The sequence below is a fragment of the Nycticebus coucang genome, chromosome 14 (assembly GCF_027406575.1).
Source record: "Nycticebus coucang isolate mNycCou1 chromosome 14, mNycCou1.pri, whole genome shotgun sequence".
Lineage (NCBI taxonomy): Eukaryota > Metazoa > Chordata > Mammalia > Primates > Lorisidae > Nycticebus > Nycticebus coucang.
Window position 1 is genome coordinate 66539254 of NC_069793.1, and position 22153 is coordinate 66561406.

A 22153-nucleotide genomic window follows, 5' to 3' on the forward strand; every position below is an offset into this window, starting at 1 on the left:
CCATTCTTTATGGAACTTTGCAACTCTCAGATTCAAATGGCAAAGCAGTCCTCTAAGAACTTAGGGGAACTCGCGGGAGTCTGCGTGCCTTTTGCCACTATGAACCCGATATAAATCTGTCCACAAGCTCTATAGTTGATACGGTGGGCTGTTCGCCTTTTTTTTTTTTTTTGTAGAGACAGAGTCTCACTTTATGGCCCTCGGTAGAGTGCCATGGCATCACACAGCTCACAGCAACCTCCAACTCCTGGGCTTAAGCGATTCTCCTGCCTCAGCCTCCCGAGCAGCTGGGACTACAGGCGCCCGCCACAACGCCCAGCCATTTTTTGGCTGCAGTTTGGCTGGGGCCGGGCTTGAACCCGCCACCCTCAGTACATGGGGCCAGCGCCTTACCGACTGAGCCACAGGCGCCGCCCGGCTGTTCGCCTTTTTAAGGAAATACAGCTTCGTTGGTTCAAAACCATTTAAGGTGATGAAACCCTCATCCCAGGCGACCACGTCCTTGGTGAAAAGCACCCACGGTGGCGGCCGCTGTGCGGCACCCTCTCAGTGCGGTGTGGCTCCGGGTTTGGGTTCGGTCCCTCGCTCCTCAAGCCACTTCTGAGCCACCTTATAATCTGGTCTCTCTTTTTTTTTTTTTTTTTTTTCCAGGCTTCTGGGCATCTTCCCAGGTTTCTGGAGACAAGACAAGCTCAACTCTGGAGCTTCTGGTAGGCAGAGGGAAGGAAGCAAGAAGTATGGCTGGGACTTCAGATATCACTGTTCTGGGTGGGTCCACAGATGATGAATGCAGAGTTCCCAGACTCAGAATCACGCAGAGCCACAGCCAAGCTTTAACTGGGAAGGGCAGGCAGTACCCATCTGTCTCATCAGAGGCAGCTCCAAATGAAGAGAGCAATGGGGGTCCAGGCCTCCACTCTGCTCTACAGGGTGGCAGTGTCCAGGCCTCTGATTCCCAGGGAGGCTAAAGAAAACCTGGAAAGGCACTCTGGAGCAGCAGGATGGTCACAACAATAAGCCCAACACACAGTAGGAGCAGCAGCCACACAGGAACACTCCGCCGTGAGGGCAGTAGGTGTAGCTGGCAGCGACTATCCACGGCCACAGAGAACAGGGCAGTTTCATGGGACCCAAGGAGCTCTGGACCACGACCCTTCTCAGGTAGAAAGGCCACATCTGTCACCACAATGCCATGGGCCTCCCTCACATAATAGAGGCACTGGAGAGAGAAAGCTATGTAGATGGCAACAGAGCCAGTGACCGTGCCCAGGCCTAGGAAGGTGCCCGATTCACTGACGTTGAGGCAGGAGATGACTTCATGACCACAGGGCTTGCTCCGAAGGGGTAAGAAGGTAGAGCCATCCCAGGCTGTGAGGTAGCAAGGTGGGGGCTGGCGCAGGCGTTGGTGGGGAATCTGTACTGTGAAGAGTCGCAGCCCAGCAGGGTGGTCTGGAACTTGTCCAAACCTGCAGGCCTGGTAGCGGTAAGGAGTGTTAGGAAAGGTGGGTCCATTCTCTTGCCAATGCAGCTGCATCACTAGTTGATCCTTCTGCCACACGCAGGCCTTCCTGTCCCAGCCCACAGTTACCAACTTGCCATTAGGCCCCACGGCCAGGTCTGCAATCTCCCCTTCATGGGCTTTAAACTCCAGAACTTTCTCCAGACTGGGCACCTTCCAGATACGAACGTAGCCATCTGTTCCTCCAGTGGCAAGCAGGGTATTATCACAGTTGAAGCACACAACTTTCTGCAGTGGATCAGGGCCAAAGTCTGTCTGTACTGCCTGCAAATTCTCTACCCCGAGTTCTACCCCCTCGCGCTGGGTTTCAGCTCCAGACTTCTCTGCTGTGGCAGGCCCTTTCCTTTGTCGAGGCCCCTGCTCCTTGGAACCTGCCTTCTCTGCCTTGTTGTTGCCCTTCTGCTGATGGACCGGGAAGCGCAGAAGCTGGCAATGGGCATCCTGCCCTGCAGCAAGGATGTTACCAGCCAGTGCCAAGTTCATGGTAGCTCGCGTCTCTGTGTCATGGGAGTGCAACAAGGAGGCGCTCAGGAGCCCATTAATCTGCTCTAGCTGCAGAAAGTGCACGCCATTCTTTATGCCTGTCTTGGCGGCACCTCCTCCGCCCGCAGCGATGAGCAGCCCTGCGCTAGGGTCGACCTGAAGCGCGTACAACGGGAACGGAGCCCGGTAAAGCTCCTGCGCCCGGCGCCGGCCCATCTCGCCGGCCGCGCGTTCACTGCCAGCACCGCGGCACCCAGGACATGCCGCGCCCGGCCTTCCGCTGCTGCCCCAGCCGCTGTGGAACTTAGTCCTGGTCTCTCTTTTTATAAGAATACTAATCCCATCAAGAGGGCTCCAGCCTCCTGATCTAATTATTTTCCAAAGGCCCCAACCTCCAAATACCCATAGAGTTGATTAAGGCTTCAACATACAAATTTTGGTGCGACACAAACACACTCAACTCACAGCACTACTATTTATTGAATTCATGCTATATGCTAGAACTAAGCACTTTAATTACCTCATTTAATCCTCCCAACAACTGTACCATTAAATAACATTATATCTCTAACAGATGGAGAAAATTAGCTATACAATTAAGTAACTTTGAAGGTAACATAGCAAGTAAATACAACCACTGTGATTTTTTTGTCCAATATTTGGATTTTTATTTTGTATCCCTTGGAATGTTACATATATCATTATGGATGTAAAGACAGCATAGGGCAGTTTAATTTAGCCAAAATAATTGAGATTATTTCAATATTAAATATAAATTAGAAATAACCACATTTTAACCTCATATGAATGGTATGCACAGTTCAAGTCAATGATAAATATACAGCAAGACTATAAATAAAATGTTCATAATAAAAGACCTCCTCTTAAATGACAGGATTCTTTCATATATCTATTCCTCATATAAATAGGTTGTTTTGGCACTCATTCTTCATTGGTTCTTAAAAGATCTAGCATCATAACCAGATATTATTAGTTTTATGTTGACTTATGTAGACTCGCTTAAGCGAGTCCTCTTCCCTCAGCCTCCTGAGTAGCTGGGACTAAAGATAGTTTTGTGTATCTATATATACATTTTACATCTGAATAAAGGTTAAAGTCCCAGTTGCTCCATGTAAATAGCTTGCTAAATTGCCACTAAAATGGCTGCCATTTCCAGAAATTAAAAAAAAAAAAAAAAAAAAGGGTAGGTGTGGTGGCTCATGCCTATAATTCTAATATTCTGGGAGGCCAAGGCTGGTGGACTGTCTGAGCTCAAGAATTTGAGAGCAGCCTGAGCAAGAGTGAGACCTTGTCTCTAAAAATAGCCGGGGGGTGGGGAAGGGGAGGTATGAGGGGTGGTACCTGTGGCTCAAAGGGGTAGGGTCCCATATGCCGGAAGTGGTGGGTTCAAGCCCAGCTCCAGCCAAAAAACACACACACAAAAAAAATATATAGCCGGGGGGGGGCCTGGCACAGAGGCTCATGCCTGTAATCCTAGCACTTGGGAGGCTGAGGGAGGTAGATTGCCTGAGCTCACAGGTTCAAGCCCAGCCTGAGCCAGAGCAAGACCTTGTCTCTAAAAATAGCCAGTGATTCTCTGTCTCCAAAAAAATAAAAAATAAAAATAAAAACAGCCAGGGGTTATAGTGGGTGCCTATAGTCGCAGCCACTTGGGAGGCTAAGGGAAGAGGACTGGCCAGGGCACTCTACCAAGGGCAACAAAGTGAGACTCTCAAAAAAAAAAAAAAGAAAAAAGATTTCAATTCCATATGATTTCAAATATATGTGTGTATATATTATATTATAAAATATATATATATTTTTTTGAGACAGAGTCTCACTATGTCACCATCAGTACAGTGCTGTAGCATCACAGCTCACAGCAATCTCAAACTCTTGGGCTTAAGCGAGTCCTCTTACCTCAGCCTCCTGAGTAGCTGGAACTAAAGGCATTTGCCATACTGCCCAGCTATTTTGTTGTTGTTGCAGTTGTCATTGCTGTTTGGTAGGCCCAGGCCAGGTTCGAACCCGCCAGATCTGGTGTATGTGGCTGGTGCCCTAACTGCTGAGCTATAGGCACCAAGCCATTTCAAATATTTTTTTAAGTATCTATTCTGGGCCAGGCACTAGGGATAAGGAAGGTATCCTGCTTTTCTATAGCTTACAAAAATAAGAGTAACAGAAGAAAATAAAAATATAATTTTCTTCTCTCCCTTGCTATCTCTTATATTTTTGCAAGTTGATTGTATAAAACCATCTCTGGGCTCAGCGCCCGTAGCTCAGTAAGTAGGGTACCGGCCACAGATACCTCGTCTAGCAGGTTTATGCCCAGCCTGGGCCTGCTAAACAACAATTACAACTGCAACCAAAAACTAGCCAGGCGTTGTGATGAGTACCTGTAATCCCAGCTACTCGGGAGGCTGAAGCCCTTAAGAATTACTTAAGCTATTACACCTGCAGTGCATCTTACATGGGTACATGTGAAACTTAGTAAATGTAGAATATAAATGTCTTAACACAATAACTAAGAAAATGCCAGGAAGGCTATGTTAACCAGTGTGATGAAAATGTGTCAAATGATCCTTAAAACCAGTGTATGGTGCCCCATGATCACATTAATGTACACAGCTATGATTTAATAATAATAAAAAAAAAAAAGAATTGCGTAAGCCCAAGAAATTAAGGTTGCTGTGAGCTGTGACACCACAGCACTCTACTGAGGGCAACATAGTGAGACTCTGTCTCCCAAAAAAAACCATCTCTGGTGAGAACAGTCATCTTCCATCTTTAATTTGAAGAATTATCTACCTTCATGCATAAAAATGAGGTTGCCATCTATTGTGCATCCAGGATAAAATAGCACTAAAGAGATCCAGACTAGAAAAGTGAGATTCAGATCTGGTTTTGGTCTCTTGAAATTTTACTTCTCAAGTAGCAGATGAATCCAGCTTCTATCTAGGAATCAAGTTAAACTGCAAGATCTATCAACTACCTAAACATCTCTGTCTTTATGGTCCCATCAGCCTTTAACCCTTTCTACTGAGAATGTCCAAATCCAAGCCCACTTGATTTTCAGGGAGTCTACAGGTATTATAGAGGTACACAGGGTACTAAAGACTCAGTCCTTCTTTCTTTTTTTTTTTTTTGTAGAGACAGTCTCACTTTACCACCCTCGGTAGAGTGCCATGGCGTCACACGGCTCACAGCAACCTCCAGCTCTTGGGCTTATGTGATTCTCTTGCCTCAGCCTCCCGAGTAGCTGGGACTACAGGCGCCCGCTACAGCACCCGGCTATTTTTTTGTTGCAGTTTGGCCGGGGCTGGGTTTGAACCCACCACCCTCGGTATATGGGGCTGGCGCCCTACTCACTGAGCCACAGGTGCCGCCCAGTCCTTCTTTCTTTGGTGGATTTCATCTTCATCCAAGCCACCCAAACAGAGAGAGCAACCACTGTGATTTAAACTTACCTAGTAAAATTATTCTGAGGAATAAACTTGAATTCTTGAAGAAGGAAGTAAAATACTATTAGTGTCAGTATAGTATAAATGACACTGCACCCCACCCCAACCCCCGCCATTTTCTCTGAAGATGACTACTCCAATGAATGGGAAAGTTTAATTTACCTTTAACTGATGAAGGCTAGTGGTAAACATTTTACCCAATTTATACCTAATTCACAGTCTACAAAGTAATCGCTATTTTTCTGTTTTATTAATAGAGAAAATGAAATCCTGAAATGTTACATAATCTTCCACAGTGGCACAAACATAAGCCACATTACTGGGGTGGCTTAAGAAAACTTAAGTTTTCTTCTTCTTTTTTTTTTTTGAAACACAGTTTCACTTTTTTACTCTCAGTAGAGTGCTGTGGCGTCACAGCCCACAGCAACCTCAGACTCTTGGGCTTAAGTGATTCTCTTGCCTCAACCTCCCAAGTAGCTGGGACTACAGGCACCCGCCACAAAGCCCAGCTATTTTCTTGTTGCAGTTGTCATTGTTGTTTAGCTGGGCCGGGCTCAAACCCGCCAGCATGGGTGCATGTGGCTGGCTCTGTAACCACTGTGCTACGGGCACCAAGCCAAGCGTAGGTCTTCTGATAGGAAATGGAGACTTTTCCATTTGGCTTTTTACTATCTAAGCCATTCAGAACCACACTCAATAATTTTTCAGAAACCATTCATTAGGTACCGTAAGCAGCATCTTCGATAATAGCACAGAATCAAAGTTTTCATGGATTCTGGACTTTAACATCTTTGCCCTAATTCACGATGCTTACAGTATTAGCACTTTTTAAATGACATCTACATACTAATTATGCTCAATCTTTTTCTCACTTATTGCTGGTGTGGGTATGAAACTGATGCTCAAATCTGTCAAAATACTATTGTCAGTGAGTAAATAAAAAACAAAAACCAGAGTATAGCACACATTTATGAGGTTCTTTTACATGTATTAAATCCTTACAACAACTTTTAAAGGTAGATATAGACAAGATTATCCTCATTTTACAGGGGGAAAAAACAGAGATTCAAAATTCTTTTTTTTGTTTTTTTTGTAGAGACAGAGTCTCACTTTATGGCCCTCGGTAGAGTGCCATGGCCTCACACAGCTCACAGCAACCTCCAACTCCTGGGCTTAAGCGATTCTCTTGCCTCAGCCTCCCGAGAGATTCAAAATTCTTAAACAACTTACCCAAGTCAGAAAGCTAGTAAGTGGATGAACCGGGGTCCAACTTCAGGTCTTCTGACTGTATTCAGAACTGTACACAGGCAAGACCTAGTCTCTTTTACAAATAAACTCAGGTTTCTACTCCTCCAATAACTCACCCCCAAAAAGGGTTTTAATACTCCTTTCTGCTACTTATTTTATAGCATCTACAACACAATGAACTGTAATATATCTGTGTATACCTATCTCCCTTTCAACTGGGAGCTCCTTGAAGACAGTGACCACATCTTATCATCTCTGTGTATCATCAAAACTAACCTAAGACAGACGCCAATACCCATGCTGACTGAATCTGAATGTGTACAAAAATGATTATTTTTGCTAGCTCTAAGACTCTAAGTAAAATGCCTTTTTTTTTTTTTATTAAATCATAGCTGTGTACATTAATGCGATCATGGGGCACCATACACTGGTTTTATAGACCGTTTGACACATTTTCATCACACTGGTTAACATAGCCTTCCTGGCATTTTCTTAGTTATTGTGTTAGACTCTGAGTAAAATGCTTTTGAGAATTATAATTAATCATCAGTTAGCGGCTGGGCACTACAGTTCACAACTATAATCTGAGCACTCTGGGAAGGTGAGAAGATTGCTTGAGCTCATGAGTTTGAGACCAGCCTGAGTAAAAGCGAGACCCTATCTCTACTAAAAATAGAAAAACTGAGGCAAGAGGATCTCTTGAGCCCAAGTGGGAGGTTACTTTGAGCTATGATGCCATGGCACCCTACCCAGGTGACAGCTTGAGACTCTGTCTCAAAAAAAAAAAAAATCATCAGTTAGAAACTACTAAGGGCTTAACAGAGCAGTCATAAAACCCCCTTATTTTCTGGCCAGGCACAGTGGATCATGCCTATGATCCTAGCACTCCAGGAGGCCAACGCCAGTGGATCACTTGAGCTCAGGAATTCAAGACCAGCCTGAGCAAGAGTGAGACCCCTATCTCTACCAAAATAGAAAAATTAGCTGGGAGTTGTGGTGGCCGTCCATAGTCCCAGCTACTTGGGAAGGTGAGGCATGAGGATTGCTTGAGCCCAAGAGGTTGCCGGTATTATGAGCTCTGATGATGCCATGGCACTTAACTATGGGGGGACAAAGTAAGACTGTCTCAAAAAAAAGAAAAGAAAAAAAGAAACAAAAAAGCCATAGTTCTTGAAGTCTCAGTCACCCCACCACCAAAAAGGTAAGTCAAATCCTCTATTTCAATTTTTTTTTTTTTTTTGCAATTTGTGGCCGAGGCTGGGTTTGAACTCGCCACCTCCGGCATATGGAGCTGGCACCCTACTCCATTGAGCCACAGGCGCCACCCCTCTATTTCAATTTTTAAAAATCAAATGCAAGCTCAGCACCTGTGGCTCAAGCAGCTAAGGTGCCAGCCACATATTCCTGACCTGGCAAGTTCAAATCCAGCCAGGGCCCACCAAACAACAGTGATGGCTGGCAGGTGCCTGTAGTCCCAGCTACTTGGAAGGCGGAGGCAGGAGAATTGCTTGAGCCCAGGAGTTGGAGATGTGATGCCACGTCACTCTACCCAGGGTGACAGCTTAAGGCTCTGTCTCAAAAAAATAAAATAAAAATAAAATGCAAGGCTGAGGTGGGTGGATCACCTGAGCTCACAGGTTTGAGACCAGCCTGAGCCAGAGCAAGACTTCATCTCTAAAAAATAGCTGGGCATTGTGGTGGGCACCTGTAGTCCCACCTACTTGGGAGGCTGAGGCAAGAGGATCACTTGAACCCAAGAGTTTGAGGTTGTTGTGAGCTAAGATGCCATGGCACTCTACCAAGGATGACCAAGTGAGACTCTGTCTCAAAAGAAAAATCAAACGCAGAAAAAATTGATCAAATTTGGTTTTGCAGCACATACTTTACATTATTTATAAGTTAAAATCCACCAAAGGTTAATAAAGAGGAAACATGGGAGCAGAGAAAAGAATATTAGACTGAGAGTCAGAAAAGCAATTCTAAAATCCCAGCTTCTCCATTCACCACTGTGATCTTCAATCATTCCAAGTGTGATACCAGAATCAGTCACAAATAAATTTCTTGCTGAGTATTTTGTGTCCACTGCGTACACAGTTCCACTTACCCATCTCCAGGTAAAGAGTAGAGGACAGCTTCATGAAAATGGGCTGAAACAGAGTGGAGACAACAGAAGGGGCAGGGAGATGGGGCAACAGCCATGACAGAAGAGCTACTCTATTAAAACTCAGCCTAGAACAACATGGAGTAATGATGACTTGTTGGAAAATTACAGCTGCTAAGAGACCAGCCTACAACTGTGGATTCACTTGACAAATCCTTACTAGCTCCTATTGTATGCAAGATCCCGAAACAGGTTATAAAAATAAAAGGTTAGGGCGGCGCCTGTGGCTCAAGGAGTAGGGCGTCGGTCCCACATGGCGGAGGTGGCAGGTTCAAACCTAGCCCCGGCCAAAAACCAAAAAAAAAAAAAAAAAAAGAATAAAAGGTTAATCAGACCCTGCCCACTGAAAGTAAGACCAACAAATAACAAAAAAAAAAAAAAATGGATAATTACAATCAGAGTAACCTAGAGATGGGGTACTTTATCTCAACGTAGGAAAGTCATGGAAAGCTGTCTGCAAAAGGTTAACTCCTAGACTGAGTCTTAAAGGCTGAGTCACAGCAAACCAATTAAGAGTAACAAAGAGCTGGATAGGCTAAGAGAAGAGCATGCACAAAGACCGTGACAGAAGAGGCATGGCATATCTGAAGAACTGCAAGCATAGTACAATACACACTTCAGCCGTGCTGGAGGTAAAATGTACAAACTGGAAGGAGAGACAAACAATGAATGACACTGTCAAGGAAGCTAGGGGGAGGATCCTGATCTGCCTCTCCCTAATCCCAGATACTATACCAGGAAACCTGAACCTCATCTCAGAGGTTTTAATTAGCTACGAGTTTGATAGAGTTTCATGCTAACTTACTTCTAGAAGATAGTGCTCCTATAATGACAATGGGTTGAAGGGCAGACTTTTAGATATGCTCATTATTAGAATGGAGTTGGTTTTTCCCTCCATAATTCTGCAGCGTGATCAAAATGTACGGTCCAAGCCATAAATCTCAAAATAAGGATAATATTACCACCAACAAAAATAAATGCAAGTAAGAAAATAAAAATTTTTTTAAAACCTCCTCCTTTGCTACTGGGGCAGGGTACTCGGGAGAAATATCAAATCCTCACAATGACGACTGGTGTAGTTGAAAAAATTTAGAAAGGGGTGTTTCTCACATTCACTGACATTTTTAATTGAGAAAGAATTATTAACCTCAGTGAACTCTCCAGAACAATCCAATCTGTTTTACCAGAATCCAGACCAAAAGTTTAAAAAGTTAATGGAGGCTAGGTACGATGGCTCACGCCTATAATCCCAGCACTTTGGGAGGCCAAGGTGGAAGAATCACTTGAGCCCAAGAATTCAAGACCAGGCTGAGTAACATACAGAGACCATCTCTGCAAAAAGTTTTAAGAATTAGCCAGCTAGGACACCTATATAGTCCTAGCTAGTCAGGAGGCTGAAGTTAGGATGGCTTGAGGCAGGAATTCCAAGTGACAATGAGCTCTCACTGTGTTATCATTCTCCACGCAGATGCAGATCGACAGAGTGAGACTCAGTCTCTTAAAGAAAAAAAAAGCAGGCTCAGTGAGTAGGGCACCAGCCACATACACCAAGGCTAGCAGGTTCGAGCCCAGCTCAACCTACTAAACAACAATGACAACTGCAACCTAAAACAATAGCCGGGCATTGTGGTAGGCGCCTGTAGTCCCAGCTACTCAGGAGGCTGAGGCAAGAGAATCGCTAAAGCCCAAGGGTTTGAGGTTGCTGTGAGCTGTGACACCACAGCACTCTACTGAGAGAGACATAGTGAGACTATGTCTCAAAAAAAAAGAAAGAAAGAAAAAGAAAAACTCATGGATAGTCAAAGGTCACACCATACCTGCATTGGTTCACCAAGAAATCCAGGCAAATAGCCAAAGTTTGGGCTCTGTTGCCAAGAAGACCAAGTAAGCTACAAGCAGAAAACAAATCCCAAAATATAAAAACCAATAAATACAGTTCTTCATTTATCTAATAAAAATGCTTAAAGCCAAAACATTGTTACTTCTCCATACACTGAAAGTCACATAAATCCCATACTTCTACTCCAGAAGGATAAATCAATAACAGCTACCATTTGCTGAGTAATTAATACATGCCAAGCACTGTGGAAAGTTCTTTGTATGAATTATCTCATTCAATCCTCATAACTACCTAGGAATTATGTAGTAGTTTTGCTACCCTTCCCTTATTAAAGATTAAAAAAAACGAGATATAGAAAAATTAAGTAACATGCCTAAGGTCTCATAGTTAGTAAGGAGATAAGCCAGAATAAAACAGAGGTGCTATATATTTCTAAAGAGATAATTAATAATCTAGGGAAAATTCATCATATTAGATCTCTCAAATTCCTAAATATCCAAATTATTTAAATTGTTTTACAGAGTTTATCATCAAAATGATTGACCCTTTCCCCATAATAAAAGACAATGAAAAGATCCTTGTGTGCAAAACCACTGTATCACTCTGTACTTTGTAGCACCAACATAGACATAGCTCAGTATTCTGTAAAAACTGGTTCACTCATTTAGCATTGACTCAGTTACACCACAAAAATGTGCTAAGTTTCTGCTAGGTTCCAAGTATGAGGGATACATGAGTAATCCATGAATCTCTGTCCCCAGAAGGCAGCATGGCACATAAGAAAGAGCACTCATAGGCTTTGGGGGCAGGAAAGTCTGGGGATAAATAAAACCCCAGCCACTTACTGGCTGATGAGCCCACAAAGGCTCAACATCTCTAGGCCTAAGTTTTCTCACACGTAAAATAAGATAATTTTGATCACCCTACAGTGAATTTGTGAGGTTGCGTTAAGATAACAGGGGCTAACACAATGTAGGTATACAATGTTAACTCCCCAGCCCCAGAACTAAGGTTCTAGGCTGTAGTGGAGAGCTAACTAGAAGGTAAAATAATGTTTAGCACCATGACTTATCTAGCCTACCTCTCTCTCCATTCTTCTGTATCCAATCACAGTGAAAAACCAAAGTCATTACCAATTTTGCTTGGCTATGGCTTCTTCATCTTTTTCTTTTTTCTATTGTAAATGCTCTCAGTTAAGAATGAGGACCTAATGTACTCACAAAACACGTTTACACAGAGCTATGCACAATTTTATAAATGCCACTTCACACCTAATCACCAAACCCAAAGATTTTCTAACATCCTGGCAAAGTTGTAAAACTTCTCAATGCTAAAGTTTTTTGGTTCTGCTAAGCCAAGGGAAAAAAAAACTACATTCACAACGGCTTTCAAATAGTATTTTTAGTAAAGGTTTGACAAAACCAGCTATTCCCCTAATAAAAAATAAATAAAGCCTAGAAACATAATCTTAATAACAAACAAAACTGAATCAAGGCAGTGACACTAAACTGTAATGCTATCACTGCATTCTTCATAACCACGTTTTAAAAAAAAAAAAGAAGAAAACCTAGTTTCACTTTCACTGAAAACCTAGTTTCTGGATGAAGTTGTAAAAATGATTACTCTTAGCTAGGAGTTGTGGTGCACACATCTAGTCCTAGCTACTCAGAAGGGTGAGGCAAGGAGGATAACTTCAGGAAAGGAGTAACCAGGCAACATAATAAGATCTCTGTCTCAAAAAAAAAATAGTTGATTTTATTAAATTTCAATCCTTAATCAGATATCTTTTTAAGATTTTGCATGAAGAAATGGAATGTACAAATAAAGTATTTCTGCTACACATCCAAGTACAAGAATTGTCTCAAAGAAAAGCACTAAAGAACTTGTGCAACTGAGTTACAAACTGAATTAGCTGCTTTTTCAAAAAACATTTTTACTTGAAAGAACGACTGGCAAAAAAAATAAGGATTACTCAACTTGGATGTTTAACAGACCTTTTTCAAAAATGAACAATGTGAGACTGTCACTTCAAGAAAAACAATTGTCAGTATTTATTGCCAATGATAAAATTTGAGCTTTCAAGCAAAAATTAGAAAAGACTTGTCTGATGAGATTGCTGGTAAAATTAACAAATGTGATTTTTTAACATTATACAATAGAATACATCGACATTCAGAAGATCTACATAACTCAGTGATATAGATTGAAATGTGTCCCCTCAAAATTCCTAAGTTGAAGTCCTATCCCCCAATGTGATGGCATTTAGAAATGGGGCCTTTGGGGGACAATTAAGGTTAGATGGTTTATAATTAGGTTTAGATAAGGTTATGAAGGTGGTGCTGCCATGATGGGATTAGTGCCTTTAATAAGAAATACCAGAGAATTTTTCTGGTTATACTCACTCTCTCTTCCCCCACCAACCCATTATGTGAGGACACATAGAAAAGGTGGCCATCTACAATCCAGGACAGCTCTCATTGGAAACTGATCACATTAGAACCTTAATTGATCTTGGACTTTTAGCTTCCAAAACTATGAGAAAATAAATGTGTATTATTTAAGCCAAAGCAGACTAAGACACTCAGTGAATCAGTATTTTCCAAATGACCAATCCGTGATGCTACAAAGTCATTTGCGGGTAAATGATCTATTCAAAATACAAAACAAACCAATGGTTTTTAATGTAACAAAACATGAAAAGGTCATTAACATGGTTTCAGATTCCACAAAGCAATAGACCTCAAGAAACTTTCAAGTTTTGGTGTGGTATTAAAGGTGAATAGCCACAATTATCTAAAAAGATACTTAAAAACATCCCTCCCTTTTCTAACTATTTACATGCACTATATTTTCTTTATATACTCCATACAAAACAACCAATCACAACAGACTGAATGCAGAAGCAGAAATGAATCCAATTAGACATTTAAAAATTTTGGCTGTGGGCAGCACCTGTGGCTCAGTGAGTAGGGCGCCAGCCCCATATACCGAGGGTGGTGGGTTCAAACCCAGCCCCGGCCGAACTGCAACAAAAAAATAGCTGGGCGTTGCAGCTGGGCGCCTGTAGTCCCAGCTGCTCGGGAGGCTGAGGCAAGAGAATCACATAAGCCCAAGAGCTGGAGGTTGCTGTGAGCTGTGTGAGGCCACGGTTGCTGTGAGCTGTGTGAGGCCACGGCACTCTACTGAGGGCAGTAAAGTGAGACTCTGTCTCTACAAAAAAAAAAAAGAAAAAACTCACATTTGGGCAGCGCCTGTGGCTCAGTGAGCAGGGTGCGGGCCCCATATACCGAGGGTGGCGGGTTCAAACCCAGCCCCGGCCAAACTGCAACAAAAAAAAAAAAAAAAAAAAAAGCCGGGCATTGTGGCGGGCGCCTGTGGTCCCAGCTACTTGGGAGGCTGAGGCAGGAGAATCGCCTAAGCCCAGGAGTTGGAGGTTGCTGTGAGCTGTGTGACGCCTCGGCACTCTACTGAGGGCAATAAAGTGAAACTCTGTCTCTACAAAAAAAAGAAAATTTGGCTGTGAAGGCTACATTAATCAGTTTGGTGAAAATATTCCAAATTGGGCTCTGCGCCTATGGCTCAAGCAGCTAAGGCGCCAGCCACATACATCTGAGCTGGCGAGTTCGAATCCAGCCCAGGCCCACCAAACAACAATGACAGCTACAACCAAAAAATAGCCGGGTGTTGTGGCAGGCGCCTCTAGTCCCAGCTACTTGGGAGGTGGAGGCAGGAGAATCGCTTGAGCCCAGGAGTTGGAAGTTGCTGTGAGCTGTGATGCCACTACCGAGGGCAACAGCTTGAGGCTCTATCTCAAAAAAAAAAAAAGACAAATATTTCAAATTGTATATAAACCAGCACATTGTACCCCATGACTGGATTAATGTACACAGCTATGATTTAATAAAAAAAATTTTTTTTGGAAAATTGTAAAATATTCTTTTTTTAAACTTTTATCTTTTTATAGAAACAAGATCTCACTCTGTCACCCAGGCTTGAGTACAGTCGCCCAATCACAGTTGACTGTTAACCTCAAATTCCTAGGCTCAAGCAATGCTCTCACCTCACTCTCCTCTAGTCAGTAGCTGGACTTACAGACATGTGCTACCAAACTCAGCTAATTATTTTAGTTTTTGTACAGATGGGGTCTCACCATGTTGCCCAAGCTGGTCTCAAACTCTCGGCCTCAAGCAATCCTCCCATCTCAACCTCCCAAAGCGCTGGGTTTACCAGAGCGAGCCACCAAGCCTGCTCTCTTCTAATTTCTTTGGTTTAGGATACTTATTTTCATAAAAATATGTTAACATGTAACAGAGGGTTTTAAATAAATTAAACACTTTAAAAACTCAGTTTTAAGTAGGGCACTGGCCCCATATACCAAGGGTTGCAGGTTGGAATTCGGCCCCGGCCAGACTGCAACAAAAAAATAGCCAGGCATTGTGGCGGGCACCTGTAGTCCCAGCTACTCAGGAGGCAAGAGAATCACCTAAACCCAAGAGCTGGAGGTTGCTGTGAGCTGTGACACTACAGCACTCTACCGAGGGCAACAAAGTAAGACTCTGTCTCTAAAAAAAATAAAAATTAAAAACTTAGGGCGGCGCCTGTGGCTCAGTGAGTATGGCGCCAGCCCCATATGCCGAGGGTGGCGGGTTCAAACCCAGCCCCGGCCAAACTGCAACAAAAAAAAAAAAAATAGCCGGGCGTTGTGGTGGGCGCCTGTAGTCCCAGCTACTCCAGAGGCTGAGGCAAGAGAATCGCGTAAGCCCAAGAGTTAGAGGTTGCTGTGAGCCGTGTGACACCACGGCACTCTACCCGAGGGCGGTACAGTGAGACTCTGTCTCTACAAAAAAAAAAAAATTAAAACTCAGTTTTAAATTTTAATACAGTAAATATTTATATATGTAGCCCACAAACAAAAGGACTGTGGAGTCCTCAATATTAAGTAAGAATGTGAAGACACCACAATTTTTGAGAACTGCTGCTATGTAGCAATGAGCAAGAATAAACTATACTTACATAAAGAATATAAATGAGTCTCACAAATAACAGTGAATACAAAAACCAGTCATACCTTATGAAAGTTCATAAACAAGCAAAAATAATCTATGGTACCGGAAATTTACTGGTTTCCTTAGAAGAGAGAATCGTGTTCCCTTTCTCTTTTTTTTTTTTTTTTGTGGTTTTTGGCCGGGGCTGTGTTTGAACCCGCCACCTCCGGCATCCAGGACTGGCGCCCTACTCCTTGAGCCACAGGCGCTGTCCTCATGTTCCCTTTCTCAATCTGAAGACCTGATTATACTTCTTGTGCATTTTTTCCTATGAATTACATACATTTCAATATAATTTCCTTTATATTGATGTTTTTTATATACGCATACACCCATATACATACCTGCCACAGGCTCATCAACAGAAGTTCTGTTACCACTGGTCCAGGGTAAAACTGAGTCATGTCTCTATTTCTCTCTTTTTTTTTTTTTTTCTTCCCTTAAACAGCTCCTCATCTGATTCAAATTAAGTAGCTGGACACTAGCTATCTATTTAGGTCAAAGACTACGGATCGAACAGTTTAAAACCAGGAAGATTTATATATAGTACAGCAAAAAGAACAGGGCTTTGGACAAGGCAGATCAGATTTTTTTTTTTTTTTTTTTTTGGCCGGGGCTGGGTTTGAACCCGCCACCTCCGGCATATGGGACCGGCGCCCTACCCGCTGAGCCACAGGCGCCGCCCGGCAGATCAGATTTTTAATACAAGCTTTTCTTCTCTTACCAGCTATGGAACCAAATGCAAACTACTTAATCCCCTACAGTCTTCAATTGCTTCAGTTTCACCTTCTGTAAAATGGGCAGGATTCCTTACACCATGGAAATACGAGAATTAAATTATATATAGAGGAAGCACATAGCACATTGTCTACCACAGATACTCAAATATTAGATCCCCTTTGCCTTCCTATCCTTATGCCCTACTTGTCCTAAGGCCTGAGATAAATTACCCTCTTAAATCTTTTTTTTTTTTGAGACAGTCTCACTATGTAGCCCCCGGTACAGTGCCGTGGCAGCATCACAGCTCACAGCAACCTCAAACTCTTGGGCTTAAGCCATTCTCTTGGCTTAGCCTCCCAAGTAGCTGGGACTATAGGTATCCACCACAACACCCAGCTATTTTTTGTTGTGGTTGTCATTGTTGTTTAGCTAGCCCAGACTGGGTTCAAACCCACCAGCTTTGGTGTATGTGGCTGGCACGATAACCACTATACTACGGGCGCTGAGCCTACCCTCTTAAATCTTAATTTCTTCCTTCTTTTTTTTTTTTGCAGTTTTTTGCCTGGGCCAGGCTTGAACCCACCACCGCTGGCATATGAGGCCAGTGCCCTACTCCTTTGAGCCACAGGCACTGCCCAATTTCTTCCTTCTTAAAATGAAAATAATGCCATGTGACCAACCTACACACTATAGAGCAAATAAAACAGTTTAGTTATATCTGCTTAAGTATAAATAGTAGAACTATATTTACTAATAGGCCAGTAATGGTGGCTTATACCTGTAATCCCAACCCTTTGGGAGGCTGAGGTAGGAGGATCACTTGAGCCCAGGAGTTCAAGACCAGCCTGGGCAATACAGTAAGATCCTATCTTCACAAAAAATTAAAAAAAAAAAAAAATTAGGCAGGGTTTGGTGGCTCATACCTGTAATCTTAGCACTCCAGGAGCCAAAGCTGGAGGATTACTTAAGACCAGGAGTTTAAGACCAACCTGGGCAACAACAAAAGCCCATTTCTACAAAAAAATTAAAAAATTAGTCAGGCACAGAAGTACATACCTGTGCCCCAGGTTTTCAGGAGACTGAGCCAGGAAGATTACTTGAGCCCATTACTTTGAGGTTGTAGTGAGTTATCATGATGCCACTGTGCTGTATGGAAATCAAAAAGAGACCTTGTCTCAATTTAAAAAAAAAAAAACAGGCTCAGCGCCCGGAGCATAGTGGTAACAGCACCAGCCACATACAACAAGGGTGGCAGGTTCGAACCCGGCCAGGGCCAGCTAAACAACTGCAACAAAAAAATAGCCGGGCATTGTGGCAGGCGCCTATAGTCCCAGCTACTCAGGAGGCTGAGGCTAGAGAATCGCTTAAGCCCAAGAGTTTGACGTTGCTGTGAGCTGTGATACCACAGCACTCTACCGAGAGCAACATAGTAAGATTGTCTCAAAAAAGAAAAAAAAAAATTAGCTGATTAAGGTGGCCAGCACCTGTAGTCCCAGCTACTCGGGAGACTGAGGTGGGAAAATAGCTTCAGCCCAGGAGTTCCAACTTACATTGAGGTATGCTCTAACCACTGCACTCCAGCCAGGGTGACAGAACAAGACCTTTCCTCAAAAAAAAAAAAAAAAAAAAAAACTATATTTACTGACAGATTTTTGCTATCAACATAAAATAAAAGGAAGAAGACACATTAGAAAACTAAAATACTGGCCAGGCACAGTGGCTTACACCTGTAATCCTAGCACTCTGGGAAGCTGAGGTGGGTGGATCGCCTGAGCTTCTGAGTTTGAGACTAGCCTAAACAAGAGCGAGACCCTGTCTCAAAAAGAAAAAAATAAGCCAGGCACTGTGGTTGTGGCAGGCACCTGTAGTCCCAGATACTCCTGGGGAGGCTAAGGCAAGAGAATTGCTTGAGCCCAAGAGTTTGAGGTTGCCATAAGCTACGATGCTACAACACTCTATCCAGGGAAACAGAGTGAGACTGTCTCAAAATAATAACAAAGAAATAAATGCCCACATCTGGAAGAAAAAAATCTACCTACTCATTAGAATATTACACTATTTGTCAACTATTCCCAATAGATTTAGTTCAAAAATTAATCACTCTTTACTTGCAGGATACACTCCAGGAGCTAGGACTATAAAAGTATCTAGGACATAGTCCCTGCCCTCACAAAATTTATAGTTAAGTGATGGAGCATACAGAAACAGTAGGGCAAGTGCTACATGACAGAGAGATGTACTAGATGCTCCCTAGGAACAAAATGAGGGCACTTTGTTGTCTGTGACAACCTTACAGATTTTGAAAGAATTCTTAGGGGAGATGATACATCTAACCTAAAACGATGAACAAGCATCTACCCAGAAGGAAAAAAATCCTTTTATCATAAGGACACTTGTACTAGACTGTTTATTGCAGCTCAATTTACAATCGCCAAAATGTGGAAACAGCCTAAATGCCCACCAACCCAGGAATGGATTAACAAGCTGTGGTATATGTATACCATGGAATACTATTCAGCCATTAAAAGAAATGGAGACTTTACATCCTTCGTATTAACCTGGATGGACGTGGAAGACATTATTCTTAGTAAAGCATCATAAGAATGGAGAAGCATGAATCCTATGTACTCAATTTTGATATGAGGACAATTAATGACAATTATGGTTATGGGGGGGGAAGCAGAAAGAGGGAAGGAGGGAGGGGGGTGGGGCCTTGGTGTGTGTCACACTTTATGGGGGCAAGACATGATTGCAAGAGGGACTTTACCTAATAATTGCAATCAGTGTAACCTGGCTTATTGTACCCTCAATGAATCCCCAACAATAAAAAAAAAAAAAAAAAAAAAACGATGAACAAAAGGCCAGTGCAGTGGCTCACACCTGTAATCCCAGCATTCTGGTAGACCGAGGCAGGTCGATTGCTTGAGAACAACCTGAGCAAGAGTGAGAGCCTGTCTCTAAAAAATAGCCGGGCGTCGGGCGGTGCCTGTGGCTCAGTCAGTAAGGCGCCGGCCCCATATACCGAGGGTGGCGGGTTCAAACCCGGCCCCGGCCAAACTGCAACCAAAAAAATAGCCGGGCGTTGTGGCGGGCGCCTGTAGTCCCAGCTACTCGGGAGGCTGAGGCAAGAGAATCGCCTAAGCCCAGGAGTTGGAGGTTGCTGTGAGCTGTGTGAGGCCACGGCACTCTACCGAGGGCCATAAAGTGAGACTCTGTCTCTACAAAAAAAAAAAAAAAAATAGCCGGGCGTTGTGGTTCGTGCCTCTTGTCCCAGCTACTTGGGAGGCTGAGGCAAAAGGATCACTTTGAGCCCAAGAGTTTGAGGTTGCTGTGAGCTGTGACACCATGACATTCTATCAAGGATGACAAAGTGAGACGCTGTCTCAAAAAAAAAGATAAACAAAAGAACAATAGCATGTGCAATGGTATGTGACCATAAGTTGTCTGTAGAAACCACATACCTACCATTCATGTCACTCAGTATAATCAGTGATGAGATATCAGGCAGAAGTATATACGACCAGGTCACAGAAAACATAATATGTCATGATAAGGAGCCAATGAAGGGATATAAACAAGGGAGTGACATAGACATACATGTGTTGGGTAGATGTCCTGGCTGCTGGGTGGAACAGAACATAGGTTTACGAGATAAAAGTTATAGACACCAGTTAGGAGGCTACTACCTTTGTCCAGGTGAGGTTAGTACCTAAACTAAATTAGTAGTAGTAGGAATAGGGGGCTGAATTCTAGATTTTTTTTTGGAGACAGAGTCTCACTTTGTCACTCTGGGTAGAGTGCCATGGCATCATAGCTCACAGCAACCTCAAACTCAAGTAATCTTCTTGCCTCAGCCTCCCCAATAGCTGGGAAGACAGGTGCCCACCACAGCGCCCAGCTAGTTTTTCTACTTTTAGTAGAAATGAGGTCCCACTCTTGATGAGGCTAGTCTTAAACCTGAGCTTGAGCAATCCACCCACCTCAGCCTCCCAAAGTAAGCCACTGGACTCCATTTAGAAGAGTTTATATTGGGCCAGATGTCGTGGATCACACCTATAATCCTAGCACTCTGGGAGGCTGAGGAGGTAGACTGCCTGAGCTCGAGGGTTCGAGACCGGCCTGAGCAAGAGTGAGACCCTGTCTCTAAAAATAGCTGGACATCATGGCTGGCACCTATAGTCCCAGCTACTAGGGAGAATGAAGAAAAGAATCGCTTGAGTCTGAGAGTTTAAGGTTGGTATGAGCTATGACACCAGGGTACTTTACTGAGGGCAATAAAGTGAGACTCTGTCTCAAAAACAAAAACCAACAGACGAGTTTATGTTTGGCTATGAGAGATAGAGGGGAAGAAAAGACTAATGATAGATTCATATCTTGAATAACTAAATAAATGGTAATGTCTTTTAAGTTAGGACAAAACTACAAAAATATGATTTTAACTTTTTGTGAGGGAAGGAGTGGAAAGAGAGGGAAGTCAGAAGAAGATGGGGAAAACGAGTTCCATCTTAGACATACTGAATTTGAGGATCATTGAAATTAATGCAGTATAGGTGTGAGATAGTAGCCAGGCAGACAGATGAGTCTGAAGCACAGGAGAAAGCTCTGAGCTACAGATAGACAATTAAGAGTTATCAGCATATGGGCAAGACTATTCAAGGAAAGCCTCTAAAAACATCCAGTGAGCCAAGGAGCCAACCCTAATGAATAGCAAAGTAAAAACAATGAAGACCTTTCCTTAAATATCAGTTATTTTCAGCTGGGTGCAGTGGCTCACACCCATAATCCAAGCTCTCTAGGAGGCTGAGGTCGGAGGATCATTTGAGCCCAGGAGTTGGAGATAAGCCAGAGCAACATGGCATGACCCTATCTCTACAAAAAAGTTTAAAAATTAGCCCAGTGTGGTGGTACACACCTATAGTCCTAGCTATTCAGGAGGCTGAGTCAGGAGGATCACTTGAGCCCAGGAGGTGGAGGTTATAGCGAGCCATGATCACACCACTGTACTCCAGCCTGAGCAATAAGTAAGACCCAGTCTCTACAAAACTAACAAACAAGAATATATCAGCAATTTTCACAATTTCAAAAATCTCTTCTTAAAGGATGAGCAAAAATGAACTATGTCCAATAGTACACCTCATCTGATGGACAAAGGAAGGAATAAGGAATTTACTAAGGAGAGCACAGCATCTGGAAAAAGTAGTAGCATGACAGTACAGCAAGATTGGGGATTGGAGGCCAGGTGCAGTGGCTCACACCTGTAATCCTAGCACTCTGGGAGGCTGAGGCAAGTGGAGCTCATGAGTTCAAGACCAGCTTGAGCAATAGTGAGACCCTGTGTGAAGTCATAGCTACTAGGGAGGCTGAGTAAGAGGACAGCTTGAGCCCTAGACTTTGAGGTTGCTGTGAGCTATGACACCACAGCACTCTACCAAGGGCAACAAAATGAGACTCTGTCTAAAAAAAAATTGGGGATTGGCTTATTTAGTTTTCCAGTAGGTACACACATACCCTAAAAAGACCTTAAAGGTTAGTACAAACTAAAGCCTACCTAAACACAGGGAGAGAACAATTAAGGAAGACTGTGTGTAATCTTAAGATGACTCATTCCAAACCGCTCCTTCCCCCTCATATTCACATAACCTTCAGGTCTCACCTCAAGCATTAACTCCTCTAAGC

At 43.1% G+C, this 22153-nt stretch overlaps 2 protein-coding genes across 4 annotated transcripts in view; both read right to left on the minus strand.

The window, feature by feature from the left end:
- The window catches only part of FAM168A (family with sequence similarity 168 member A), a 221834-nt gene that overhangs the window by 192276 nt on the left and 7405 nt on the right, over positions 1-22153 (minus strand). The gene's annotated exons all lie outside the window — the stretch shown is intronic.
- Positions 647-2307, minus strand: LOC128564772 (prolactin regulatory element-binding protein-like). 2 transcript variants are annotated; one of them, XM_053560543.1, is made up of 2 exons: positions 1220-2307; positions 1006-1059 (listed from the first exon to the last, which is right to left on the minus strand). In XM_053560543.1, exons 1-2 carry the CDS (start codon positions 2216-2218, stop codon positions 1006-1008), a joined length of 1053 nt encoding a protein of 350 aa, XP_053416518.1. In that variant the 5' UTR covers positions 2219-2307. The 2 variants fall into 2 exon arrangements, with proteins under 2 accessions (XP_053416516.1, XP_053416518.1); XM_053560541.1 differs by having other exon boundaries at positions 647-2307.

Coding starts and splice junctions, on each gene's coding strand:
- LOC128564772 (XM_053560541.1), bottom strand. CDS start 2,218: ATGGGCCGGCGCCGGGCGCAGGAGCTTTACCGGGCTCCGTTCCCGTTG.